We start from the raw sequence: 10556 nt of genomic DNA, 5'->3' as shown, positions 1-10556 counted from the left end.
ACCTTTTGGTTGACACTTGTAAGCATGTTTATTTTCATGTATTAAAGAATCTTCCGCTCTGCATTTGATCATTTTAGAGATATTACTTGGAGTCATTCATGATATATTTCAAAAGACGTTGCATTCGAGTCATTGAGTTCAACAAGATTATTATTAAGTTATTGATAGTTTGGATATATTATGAAATGGTATGCATGCCTGTCAACTTTCGATGTAATGAAAGTTTGTCTTTTAAAAACGAATGCAATGTTTGTAAAATGTATCATTTAGAGGTCAAATAGCTCGCAATGAAATCTATTATTATGTAACGTTTATAATCGATATGAACGAGGCATTTCATGTGTGACATTTGATCCCTCCGAAAACTTAGGTACTGTATGAGATAAAAACAAATGTATAACTTGTAATTTTAAGTATGTATTCAATCTTATCTTGACGTTGATATGATGTACACTTTCTTCTATAAATATATTTTCTTCAACTTTTTTCTACACACTCTTACACGTTCTACTGTGTGTTTCTTTTCTTTTAGTAGCGTACGTCAACTCTTTAGACATACAACAGTTTATATATATATGTTCATATATTAAGATCCAAAATCTTGGTTCTATAACAATGGGATTATTCAACAGATTAGCATGGAGTTTACAATTCTTCATATGTCTTTTACCATTGTTTAACATCTTTAATGGAAGTGAAAGAGTTATGGCGTTACATAAGGTTAATGTTAAATATCAAACCGATGATGTTGCGAATGCCAAGCAAGTTTACAGAACTGGTTACCATTTCCAACCTAAGAAAAACTGGATTAACGGTACGCATGTCTTAATTTATTTAAGTGTTCACAAAGTAAACATACTCGCATTCCTCATATATCTTGCACCTTATTCATTTATCCGTTGTTGTATCATCTAACACTATTTATGATTGACCGTCTATGTTATTATCAGTTTATTTCATCCGAGTTGGTAATTAGAAAATAAAAATTTAATATAGGATAGAACAAAATGTAAATTGATGTGAAAAGATCAAGGATAATGAGATATATGTAAAAGGTAATAATGATGATTATATTATTATATATTTTAAATATGTCACAACGATTATAACTTACACAACTTTTTTTATGCATAAACTATTTATAGGTACATTTTGAGTATAAATTCATGTATTATTTTCATGAAAACACAGATTGCATTCTACACATGGGAATGAAATTGATAAATTCATCATCAGAATTAATAAATTCATTACAATTGTATATTAAATACTAATACAGTATGAGAAGTTAATAAATAGTAATTGTATTGATTATCAATTTTATGTATAGATATCATCGTCCTTTACATATTAGTATATTACAGTACTTTATTTATTTTACATACGAAAATCAGGAAATGTTGTTTCCACATCGTGATTTATTAATTGTCAAATGAAACCTTGAAAACAGCTAGAGCCTGCCTTCTTTGAATGATAATTCGAACCTATGTTACTTATGATCACATTTTTCTGTTATTTATATTTCTTATTGAAAGTGACTCATTTATAATTTTATAATACTCATTAAAACGGATCAAGTTTTTGTATTCAAACTTCTTGGAAAGGGATAATTTTATACTGTAAGATTTATTGTTTAAATAAAGACACGAGAAACATGAATATCATTATTTCTCTATTGATGGTGATCAGTATTAATATATAGTTTGTACTTCGTATAAGTTTGAAATCCGTGATGGCGAGCAACTTTAATCAATTTTCATGAAATTTCTTAAGTGAGAAACAATATATTTATTAATGAAATATTCGAGATTTCTGAAAATAACTAAACTTTAATTAATGCCTTAGTTGAACTTTTGTTAGAAGTAAAAAAATTTTGATTATGCAACGTGTTTATGGTTAATTAATTCTTATACGTTATCACATGGGTGTCGTCGTTGTCCAAAACACTAATTAACTCAATGCTCTTGAACATTTATCCTAAGAAGACAAATAACACTTGTATTAATTAATCACTTGATTATGAATTGTTAAAGTATGATAACAACTTATAATATATGATATTATGCTGGCTAAATGTAAATAATAATAATAATAATAATAATAATAATAATAATAATAATAATAATAATAATAATAATAATAATAATAATAATAATAATAATAATAATAATAATAATAATAATAATAATAATAATAATAATAATAATAAATAAATAAATAAATAAAATTAATAATTGTAAATAGTAATTATAATAATAATAATACTCCGTAATTATCATTATTATTATTTAATCATGAGAGATTATATATTCGAAAAGAGTTGTAATCCGTTCAATCCAACAATTTACTTGAAATTCAACGGATCAATCAGAATGCGACAATCACATGTAGGTCAAAAAAAAAAAAAATTCCAAAATTTTTTTTAATTTTTTTTTTAAATTTTAGTATGTCAAATCCAATCATATATGATTGTAAAACTCAATCAAATGTGATTTTGTATGTCAAATTCAATCACATGTGATTGAAAAAAAAGTTTTGATTGAAAAAAAAGTTCAAAATTTTTTTTCAAATATTTTTTTTTTCAATCACATGTGATTGGATTTGACATGCATAATCACATGTGATTAGATTTTACAATCACATGTAATTGGCATGCAGAATCACATGTTATTTACTGCATGTCAAAGACAATCACATGTGATTTAAAAAAAATGATAAAAAACTACTTTTTTGAATTTTTTTTAAACACATGTGTTTGTCGCGCCACATGTCGCACTCTGATTAGTCCCTTGGATCTCAACTTAAAAGTTGAATTCATTTGAATATTCTTTTATTCGAAGTTCGTACAACTTTTATTAGTTTTTTCCTACGTAACCGATACTTTAATATGATTTTGTAAGTGTTTTGAAGTTATGTAAATAAAACTCTCTAAAATCACCGAACTATTGGTTGAGTGGTAAAAAGCCTCAGTTGTTTGTGGGCTTGTATCCTTCAAAAAATAGGTGCAGGTTCAAATCCTGAGGGGGGAGTTTTCTTTAAAGGTTGTGCCTCTGATATCCTTCACTCTGTGCGGGCCAAGCAGTTAACCTAAAGCATTCCGAATACGCTTTGCGCGATGGATGCGAGGCGTTTCTTCCTAACGGGTGCGTGGGTGGCAAATGAGAGAATTCGATGCTGATATTGCCGTTCTAAAAAAAAAAAAATGTGAAAGTGTCGAACTCAACTACATCATATCTTTTTGATTGGTTAACAACAAAATAGGAGCTTGAACACTTATAATGGGCAATTTATAAGAGCAATTTGAACACCTATAATGAGAAATCTAGAATATAATGTATTTATTTGTTAATTGTTTGTTATGAATTTTAATTTTTTGCATAATTTTGATGACGTCAAAGTACTTAAATTATTAAATTTAAATTAAATTAGGAAAATAAAAACAAGAAAATAGAGGAGGTTTCATTGTTTTAATCAAGGTTGCAAAAGACGTGAGACGGGGTCGAGACGGTCGGGTCCTAAAAAGGTCGAGACGTTCGAGACGGGGTCGAGACGGGGGTCGAGACGGAGGTTGACCAAAGTTGACTTTTAAATATATAAGTATATAAATGTGTATTTGTGTACACAGTTTAAAGCCAAAAACTTTAATTGCCTAATTTGTACTCATAATCACTATCACCTTTAATATAATACAAAAAATTCAAACTAAAATACGACAAATTTGACCGATTTTACCGAATTTCTGGCTTTTTCGAATTTTGAGAGACTTTGACCTGATTTTTGTCAACTTTGACTCGAATTTTGACCGTTGACTGTCATATTAGACGGTTTTCTTCGAGACGGGACGGGCTAGTCACCAAACCGTCGCAACGGGCGTCGAGACGGCTCGAGACGGGGTGTTTTGTAACAGTGGTTTTAATTACTCGAAAGCGGATATTTTTATTTAGATGTATGCTACTTGCAATACAAGATTTGTGATTTTTTCCGACGCTGCTTTAGGTGACATCTTCTCGTTGACATGAAGCCACAAAAGGACAAAATTCTGATTTTTTGACCAGCTTATTGTCATCTATTTGACTGAAACACATACCAATAACACATATCGTGGGATCATTGTCAGTATACTTTTTGACAGCACACAAAATCGCGACAGCACTACCCGTCTTACTTGCAATTTCCTTCGTATAGACATCTCGTCTCTCTCAATTGTTGAGGAGAATATAGATTGTGTAGTAATATTTAGTGAAGTAATTACGTGATATAATACCTAATATAGAATATAATTATTAATCTATATGTTTAAAGAAATGTTAATATTTTAGATGGCATATTAGATATATGTGTGTGTAAGTGAGAAAGATAATATAATATATAATATAATAATATGTATAATCCACTTCTAAAAACAATTAAATAATAAATAATACATAATTTTGGATCGAGTTAATCTAGCGACGAGGTTTCGCTGATGATGGATGGCCGACTAGCTCTCGTAGGTAAGGTTGACTAGGGATGACCGGTTGTCGGCTTATTTCGTCTGTAAAATTCACTTTTCATGACGAGGGACGATATGTCATCGGTATAACCATTATGACTTTTTTTTGTGTTGTGAGGTCTAGACATGAAAATAATAATTGGTATAAGAATATCAAAACGTTAATAATAGAACATCATCTGTTAAGATCCGCATTATCTGTAATTGCTTCTTCGTCATTATCAAGACACACTTGGACCTTTTTTTAACAACTATGTTTTATTGAAATAATCTAAGCTAGCAAGATGCTAAAGATAAAATTACAAATTACAAATGATATGTTGAAGTTAAAAGTTCCAACAAACATTGACATTATATCTAAATTTCTATCAAGAAAAGGAAATCAAAGAAATGGAGTCTATAATATGAAATCGACTTCATATGTTAACAACCAATTCTGACTCGATTAAATAATTCCAATCTGTTTTTCTGACTTCTGTTTTGTACTCCATCCGTTCCATAATAAGTGTTATATTTTGACTTTTCAAAGTCTTTATTTTTCGACTTTAATTTTTTGCTCAGTTGGTCCCTCTATTATACCCCAAATCGCTAGTTTGGTCCCTCGGTTTTTAATTTGGCAATCAAAGTCCCTGAGTTATTTTGATTTTGCAATTGGCGTCCCTCCGTTAACTTTCTGTTAAAAATGTCCGTCAACCTTGTCATGTGCAATGCATGTGAGGGTAAAATCGTCTTTTTACTAAAAACATGGGACCACCGGCGCAAAAATATCTTAACTAAAAGTGAGGGACCACTAGCGCAAAAAACTTATATTTAGCATTATTTTGATATTATTATTACTAATATTATTATTATTATTAATATCATTATTAACATTAGTATTAATAATTATTATTATATTGTTATTAATATTCTCATTATTATTATTATTTTTATTATTATTCATAATATTACAAGTATTACTATTCTTAATATATTTATATTTATTAATTATTATTATTAATTAAATACAAATGTTAAAATCAGAAATTATTAAATGCAATAACCATCGTGATCAACTTTACAAATTTTTGTATTTATTCCTCTTGTTTTTCTCCTGCCCGAATATTTTTTTTTGTCGACCTTCATCCACAATAAAACAATCGGTCGTCCTTTTATTCTTACTTCAATTATTCAGAACCTAACAACAAATCATTGAATACATTTCATCTGCTGCAACGAGAGAAGGAAAACAGAAAAAGAAAGAAGGAACAAGCTCGACACTCTGTATTCATATTTTTTTTTCAATACTTCGAATTAAAATCAATTTTTAAAAACTGGAATTGCAATCTTATTAGGAATCATCCACTTAAACTTCCTGCAAAGTTTCACGATCTAATTTTTGTTATTCACTTTGAATTCGTGAGTCAAACTTTTAAACTCAAAAAGTCAAACAGTGTTCTTCATTTAAATTCGAATTTTGTGTTACGAATTAAGTGAAATTGAGGTTTGATAAAGATTACAGAAAAGTTTTAAAACATATTTCGTGTAGGAAGCTTGAGCTAAAACGTTCTTAAAAATCAAAAGCTAAAATTTTTTTGTGTTCTTCACCACGACAGCAGCTAAGCTGTTTCTATTTTTTTTTTTTTTTTTGTATTTTCAATTAATTCAAGAGTTTATGGTTCGATTATACTTTGTTTGAGAGTCTTAAAAATGTTTAGATGTTTGATTATAATGTTGATTTGATCCCGGATGGATTTGGTTTTGAAATGGTGATGAAGAAGATGAGTTATTTAAATACGGGTTAAATAAAGATATGTTCTGTATAATTTCGAATATGGGGCAACAGCCCAGCTGGTTAACGAGTTCATGGGTATTCGAGAGGTCGGGGGTTCGAGTCCGGTTCGCGACAAATATTTTTTTAGCACTTTTTGAGGCAGTTTTAAATTTCAAGAATCTTTATTATTATTATTATTATTATTATTATTATTATTATTATTATTATTATTATTATTATTATTATTATTATTATTATTATTGTTGTTGTTGTTATTATTATTATTGTTATAATTATTATCATTAGTATTATCATTAAATTGATTATTATTATTATTATTAGAATTATAATTATTAGTATTATTATTATTACTAATATTGAAGTTATGATGATAATAATAATAATAATAATAATGATAATGATAATAATAATAATAATAATAATAATAATAATAATAATAATAATAATAATAATAATAATAATAATTTATAGATTCCTGTTTATATAAATTTATAAAATAAAAATATAAACATTATAAGTTCTTTTGCGCCAGTGGTCCCTCATTTTTAGTTAAGATATTTTTGCGCCGATGGTCCCTTGTTTTTAGTAAAAAGACAATTTTACCCTCACATGCATTGCACATGACAAGGTTAACGGACATTTTTAACAGAAATTTGACGGAGGGACGCCAATTGCAAAATCAAAATAACTCAGGGACACTGATTGCCAAATTAAAAACCGAGGGACCAAACTAGCGATTTGGGGTATAATAGAGGGACCAACTGAGCAAAAAAGTCTTATTTGTATTATATAATATTTGATGAAATTTATATGAGCGGATTGATTTTTTTGTGTTTTTTATTGGTATGATGAACTATTATATAACGCAAATAAAGATATTCGATTTTAATGTTGAAAAGAAAATAATTTAAAAAGTAAAAACATAACACTTAATTGGTGTTATAATGTTATTCTAATGTATTTTTGATTGTAGCTTAATTTCTATTTTATACATGTGTAATTTAAATAGATTTTTTTTTCTATTTATTAACAATTCTTATTCTTATTATTTTATTTGGGTCTTGTTGCTGTGCGGCACAATTATACTCGATCAACATAGATCCAAATGGTAAGCACAAATTTATATGATTAACAATTTCGCATATAATTTAAGTTGGTTCTAAATTTGATTTTATTTAATTTTTTTACTTGTATCATACATATGAATGTACAGCACCAATGTACTACAAAGGATTCTACCATTTGTTCTACCAGTACAATCCAAAAGGTGTTGTTTGGGGAAATATTATCTGGGCCCATTCGGTGTCGAAAGATTTGATCAACTGGACGCCATTAGAGCCAGCAATCGAACCAACGAAACCATTCGATAAATACGGATGCTGGTCTGGGTCCGCTACAATCCTACCTGGCAATAAACCAGTGATCACATATACAGGAATAGTAAACTTAAAACCAGCACCAGGCCACCAAGTCCAAAACTATGCAGTCCCCGCAAACTATTCCGACCCGTATTTGAGAAAATGGATCAAGCCCGACAACAACCCGATTATCAAGCCTATACACCAAAATGTTTCATCTTTTCGTGATCCGACAACCGCTTGGTTTAATAACGGTCATTGGAAACTTATCGTCGGTAGTAAGAATAATCGTCGAGGCATTGCTTATTTGTATAGGAGCCGAGATTTTGTTAAGTGGACGAAAGCGAAACATCCATTTCACACCAAAAAAGATGTCGGTATGTGGGAATGTCCTGATTTTTACCCAGTCTCGTCTCAAGGAACGAATGGGTTGGATACTTCGAAGTTGGGAGAAAATGTTAAGCATGTTTTTAAGGCGAGCCTTGACATTACTAGATTCGATTATTACACGATTGGGAAGTACGATCTAGTAAAGGACAGATATGTTCCAGATAACACGTCGGTTGATGGATGGGCGGGATTAAGATATGATTATGGTAATTTTTACGCCTCTAAAACGTTTTTTGATCCGATTAAGAAGAGGAGGATTTTGTGGGGTTGGGCTAACGAGTCGAGCACGACTAGTGAAGATATTGCTAAGGGGTGGTCTGGAATTCAGGTAAGTTTATCATGTATAGCTATAATTCATTTGGTGACGTATGTTTATTTTACTATGTTCTTTGTTTTATGCAGCTAATTCCACGTAAGATTTGGTTGGATCCCAGTAGGAACCAATTGTTACAATGGCCGGTTGTTGAATTGGAAGAATTAAGAGGACAAAAGATAGAGCTAAAGAATGTTAATGTCAAGAAAGGTGATACTATTGATATCAAAGGAATTACTGCAGTTCAGGTTTGTATCTAATGTTGTTTAGTACCCGCTATATATATGATTAGTCATAAATAGCTCAAAAAAGTAAGATAAGTTGATGAAATTTATAATGAAAAATAATATGACTTTCTCAACGGTCTCGAAAGAGGGATGATTCTCACACACACTTTTTTGATCCTCACACACCAATTTAAATAAATGGAGTATTATTAGAAGAGTAAAAGGTTAAAATAGGTGTGTGAGGATCAAAAAAGGGTGTGTTAGAATCATCTCCCGTCTCGAAATGATTCTTATTCTTATTAATATATTAAGTATAAGAGCCGAGCATAGTGGGTCAGTGGGAACAGTAACCCGTTGACTTCGTCAGACATCAACATTTTTGTCCTTTTCCTATTTTTTTTTTTTTAATTTTTTTCCGGCCTAATGAAGTGGGCCACCGGGCAACCCATCATTTTCTAATATTAGCTTAATGAGGATCTGTTTATTATACAACTTGACAACGTGACTGCCAGCGGGACAATTATTTTCCAATTTCGATATCTTAAAAAAATGTACTTTTGAGCAATAGTTAGATTTTGAATCCTTTTAGGGCAATTAAAAAAACTCATATACAAGCAACATTTATTGCAAATTTAGGTAACTTATCGTTTAGTTTTTGGGCTGTATCCCATTGTGATAATGATCAAATTACTTATCGTTTTATAATGACACAAATGCAGGCGGACGTGGATGTGACATTTACATTTTCGAGTTTAGATAAAGCTGAGGTCTTTGATCCAAAATGGACAAAAGTATTTCCACCTGAAGACCTAGCCAAAAGTATTTGTGATATCAAAGGCGCAACTGTACAAGGCGGAATAGGTCCATTTGGGCTACTGACCCTTGCTTCGAGCAAGCTTGAGGAATACACTCCTGTTTTCTTTAGAATTTTCAAGACGTCCGACAACAAACATAAAGTTCTTTTATGTTCTGATGCTACCCCGTAAGTTCTTTCATGTTACATGTTCATATCAACCCCAACTAAAGTTTGGAACTAATGTATCATAGTGATATTATTCAAAAGTTTAATATGTTCATTTACTTATAGTGATCTTATGCCATTGTAGCATGGTACTTACATATAATTTTTTTGATTTTGATAAAAACAGTTCCTCGTTGAACCAGAATGAGTACAAGCCATCATTTGGAGGTTTTGTGGATGTTGATTTAACCGAAAAGAAACTTTCGCTTAGAAGTTTAATTGATCATTCAGTTGTAGAAAGCTTTGCAGAGGGAGGAAAGACGATAATCTCATCCAGAGTTTATCCAACACTCGCGACTGATGAGAATGCACATTTACATGTATTTAACAATGGGCTTGAGATCATCACAATTCAAAGACTAAATGCATGGTCCATGAAGACTGCTCAAATCAACTAGATTTGGACATAATTCATTTGAAAGATTGATCAGTCATCACATTTTATAGTTAAAAGGGAGAATTAATGAATTTATGAACATATATATTGAAGAACAAGCAAAGAATAAATATATATATATTTACAATATACAAGTACCTAAATTTAGTATCATGATTTTGCAAATAATCTCATATTGTTAGCCCCTCTTTAGGGGGTTAAGGTGGTATTTGGTGTTAGTTTTGGGGGCTTTTGTTTTTTTGGTTCTTGATGCCGTTTTGGGCTTGACAAAAAGACCAAAAATAGTTGGGTAATTAGTATAATAAGGTAATAAAATATCAATAATAGAGTTTCAATTCCTAGCTAAGAATGAATGTAGTCAGTAGTACGTTAGAAGGATCGTTGCCGTCCAAGAAGCCGCCCACAAGTCCGCCCACAAAGACCTCGATGGCAGTAGTTGTTCTTCCTTTTCGCCCAGGTGCCGCCCACAAGCATCGCCCTCTTTCTCGTGCTTTTCTATCAGGTATGTGGACTGGTGGACGGATGAAGGTGAATAAAAGGTTAAGTCATGACTTGTACACCTTGTTCCATTATTTGTACCACTC

The 10556-nt window shown here is 30.5% G+C and overlaps 1 protein-coding gene across 3 annotated transcripts; it reads left to right on the top strand.

Annotated features, from left to right (window-relative positions):
- The first annotated feature begins 532 nt into the window (after nucleotides 1-532).
- Nucleotides 533-10146, top strand: LOC139871539 (beta-fructofuranosidase, insoluble isoenzyme 1-like). Of its 3 annotated transcripts, none has more exons than XM_071859238.1 (5): nucleotides 533-814; nucleotides 7498-8342; nucleotides 8417-8575; nucleotides 9274-9536; nucleotides 9703-10146. In XM_071859238.1, the coding sequence occupies exons 1-5, from the start codon at nucleotides 616-618 to the stop codon at nucleotides 9971-9973; spliced, it is 1737 nt and encodes a 578-aa protein (XP_071715339.1). In that variant the 5' UTR covers nucleotides 533-615; the 3' UTR covers nucleotides 9974-10146. The 3 variants fall into 3 exon arrangements, with proteins under 3 accessions (XP_071715339.1, XP_071715338.1, XP_071715340.1); XM_071859237.1 differs by having other exon boundaries at nucleotides 7480-8342; nucleotides 9703-10145; XM_071859239.1 differs by lacking the exon at nucleotides 533-814 and adding an exon at nucleotides 7327-7374 and having other exon boundaries at nucleotides 7480-8342; nucleotides 9703-10144.
- The last annotated feature ends 410 nt before the right edge of the window (nucleotides 10147-10556 follow it).

Source organism: Rutidosis leptorrhynchoides, chromosome 10, assembly GCF_046630445.1.
Source record: "Rutidosis leptorrhynchoides isolate AG116_Rl617_1_P2 chromosome 10, CSIRO_AGI_Rlap_v1, whole genome shotgun sequence".
Taxonomy (NCBI): domain Eukaryota; kingdom Viridiplantae; phylum Streptophyta; class Magnoliopsida; order Asterales; family Asteraceae; genus Rutidosis; species Rutidosis leptorrhynchoides.
Note: the sequence above shows the minus strand (reverse complement) of the source record. Positions and strands in the feature narration are given on the sequence as shown.